Below are 3,019 nucleotides of genomic sequence, written 5' to 3'. Positions count from 1 at the left end.
TTGCAGTGCGTGGGCTTCTCATTGCGGTGGCTTCTCTTGTTGCAGAGCACAGGTTCTAGGCGCGTGGGCTTCAGTAGTTGTGGCACGCAGGCTCAGTAGTTGTGGCTCACAGGCTCTAGAGCACAGGCTCAGTAGTTGTGGCACACGGGCTTAGTATCTCCGCGGCGTGTGGGATCTTCCCAGACCAGGGCTCAAACCCGTGTTCCCTGCATTGGCAGGCGGATTCTTAACCACTACGCCACCAGGGAAGCCCTACAGCCTCCTTCTTGAAATTCACTCTTCCCTTGGTTTCAGAGGCACCATTCATCCTCGGTCTCTTCCATCAATTGGTTTTAAAGCATAGGAGTTTTCTAGACAAAGAAGGTATAAAATGTCATTCCAGGCAGAAGAAACAGTAAAAGCGGAGACCCAGAGATGTGAAGAAATGGACCCATTCAGGGAAAAATGAAATTTTGTTATAATAAAGCATAGAGTTCTTGAGGGAAGAGTAGTAGTAAAAAAGGTAGAGAAGGGATGATGGAGCTAGTACATGAAGAGCCTTGAATGCACCTCAAGGATCACAGGTAATGGGAAGACATTGAATGCTTTTGAGAAAGAGCAGTACATGGACTCACTTCACCTTAGAAAGATCTCTCTGGACTTCCTTAGTGGTGCAGTGGTTAAGAATCCACCTGCCGATGCAGGGGACACGTGTTCGAGCCCTGGTCCGGGAAGATCCCACATGCCGCGGAGCAACTAAGCCCATGTGCCACAACTACTGAAGCCTGCATGCCTAGAGTCCGTGCTCGGCAACAGAGAAGCCACCGCAATGAGAAGCCCACGCACTGCACAAAGAGTAGTCCCCGCTCGATAAAACTAGAGAAAGCCCGCGTGCAGCAGCGAAGACCCAACACAGCCAAAAAAATAAAATAAAATAAATAAAAAGATCTCTCCGGCTATAGCCTGGAGGGTGGACTGGAGGGGACCCAACCGAAGGCTGTTTTGCCTGGGCAGAAGAAAATGAAAGCCTGACCTAGTGTGGTGGCCTTGAGGATGGAGAGAATGGGTGGATATGGGAGATAGTGATTTGGTGGAATCAACAGGACCTAGTGAATTGCTTGACTTTGGAAAGGGGTAGGGGGAGAAGGTGTGAGAGTTGACTCACATTTCTGGCTTGAACACTTGATATACTTTTTATCCAAGAAGGCAGGAATGCTTAATTGTGTCAAACGCTCCTGATAAGCCAAGGAAGACAATAACTTATAAGTAACCATGGGATTCAGTGACAAAAAGTTTTAAGTTCTGTTGAGGGCAGAAACCAAGTAAGCTGCAGCAGAATAAGTCATGAATGGGAAGTGGGATATAATAAGGCCAAGTGAACTTCCTGTCAAGCTCAGGTATAAAAGGAGGAGAGGATTAAGCAGCCAGTGAAGCGACTCATGAAATCTATTCTTAAAGCAGAGAATAATATATGTTTTTAAAATTTCCAGCACTTCCCTGCAGGCTATGCAGGCTAGCTGTGTAGTAAGCCTGCAGCTTCACCTATAAAATGAGTTTTAATTTTTTTATTTTAATTGTATTTTTATTTATTTATTTATTTATTTTTTGCGGTACGCGGGCCTCTCACTGTTGTGGCCTCTCCCGCCGCTGAGCACAGGCTCCGGACGCACAGGCTCAGCGGCCATGGCTCACGGGCCCAGCCGCTCCGCGGCATATGGGATCTCCCCGGACCGGGGCACGAACCCGTGTCCCCTGCATCGGCAGGCGGACTCTCAACCACTGCGCCACCAGGGAAGCCCTAAAATGAGTTTTTAGTAGTACCTACCACACAGGTTTATGGTGAAGGTGAAGTCTTCATATGTACTAACAATTGTTTCTTGTCTGTCTCCCCCATTAAACGTTAAGTTCATGAGAAACATTGACAGCTCCTAGTTCATGATGTGGTATATTGTTAATGAATGTTTGTTAAATTAATGATGCATTTAAGACTCTGAGCACAATCCTGCCCAAGGTAAGCACTCAGGGAAGTTCAGCGTGTATGATCCTGATGGAAAGGAAGGGCTGCAGGAGCAAGCCCCATGCCCTCGGCTTGCTGTTTTCCAGACCCTGACGAGGTACTGCCTGACCGCCAAGGTGGGAACATGGGCAATTCAGTGGAAGTGCCAGGAGTGAGCCCTCTCGGGCAGAGTCACCCTTCCTGAACCCATGGCCGGTCTGCAATGAAGAGCAGGCTGTGGACCCCAAACGCCTCCTCCAGCACTGCTTCATGGCTACAGTGAAGGCCGGTGACATTCCGGGCAGCCCTGAGGAGGCCCCCGTCCCCAATCTAGACCCAGCTCCAAAAACACCTAATAAATGTCTCTACACCATCCTCTTCTGGATTCTCTCTTCTTGGTAAAATGGTGGGGCAGGGGATAATCAAAGGGACTTTGGAACCTAGCGGCATACATGAGGGCTTTTCTTAGCAAACCCACTCAGGTCTTATTGTGGATCCAGCCATAGTGCTCTGCCTGGCCCACTGTGGGCCGAAGGGAGTTTAGACATGGGTCCCCGGTAAAATGGTCGTAACAACTGCAGGCGATCAGGGAGAGGCCTGGGGCCTGTGGAGACTCAGAGGAGCCCCTTGCCTAACCTGGGGAGTCAGAGAATTCGGACGTGGTCTTCCTGCCACAGAGCAGATGTACTTAGGAAGCCCAGGGAAGATGACCAGAACCCAAGGGCAGGTGACTCGTGCCCCTCCAGCAGCTCTGTGTTGCTCCTGGAGTGAGTCCCTTGCCAAGGAACAGAAGGAGAGGGAGTGTAGAGTACATACAAAGGGACCAGCCATGTTTAACATCATTCAGTTCCTCAGGTGAATGAAAGAGTGAATGATCGCGTCAGTGAGGGAACGAATGGTTAATAGGCTCCACAGTGTGGCCTGGATAAAGTCCCTTAGTCTATCTGAGCCTCAGCTCCCTTGCAGGGTCATGGTGAGTGTTCAATGAGTTGATGGATATGAACTCTCTTCCTAAACATGAAAGTGCTACAAAAACTCCAAAAA

At 49.2% G+C, this 3,019-nt stretch overlaps 1 protein-coding gene across 1 annotated transcript in view; it reads left to right on the top strand.

The window, feature by feature from the left end:
* Positions 1-2,377, top strand: part of SHISAL2A (shisa like 2A) — a 20,628-nt gene extending 18,251 nt beyond the window's left edge. Inside the window, 2 exon segments of the mRNA XM_007131070.3 lie at positions 2,083-2,172; positions 2,175-2,377. Coding sequence (XP_007131132.3) covers positions 2,083-2,172; positions 2,175-2,377 — 293 coding nt within the window.
* The last annotated feature ends 642 nt before the right edge of the window (positions 2,378-3,019 follow it).

The sequence above is a fragment of the Physeter macrocephalus genome, chromosome 4 (assembly GCF_002837175.3).
Source record: "Physeter macrocephalus isolate SW-GA chromosome 4, ASM283717v5, whole genome shotgun sequence".
Classification (NCBI taxonomy): domain Eukaryota; kingdom Metazoa; phylum Chordata; class Mammalia; order Artiodactyla; family Physeteridae; genus Physeter; species Physeter macrocephalus.
The sequence above is the reverse complement of the archived record's forward strand: the minus strand, read 5'-3'. Positions and strand labels throughout refer to the sequence as shown.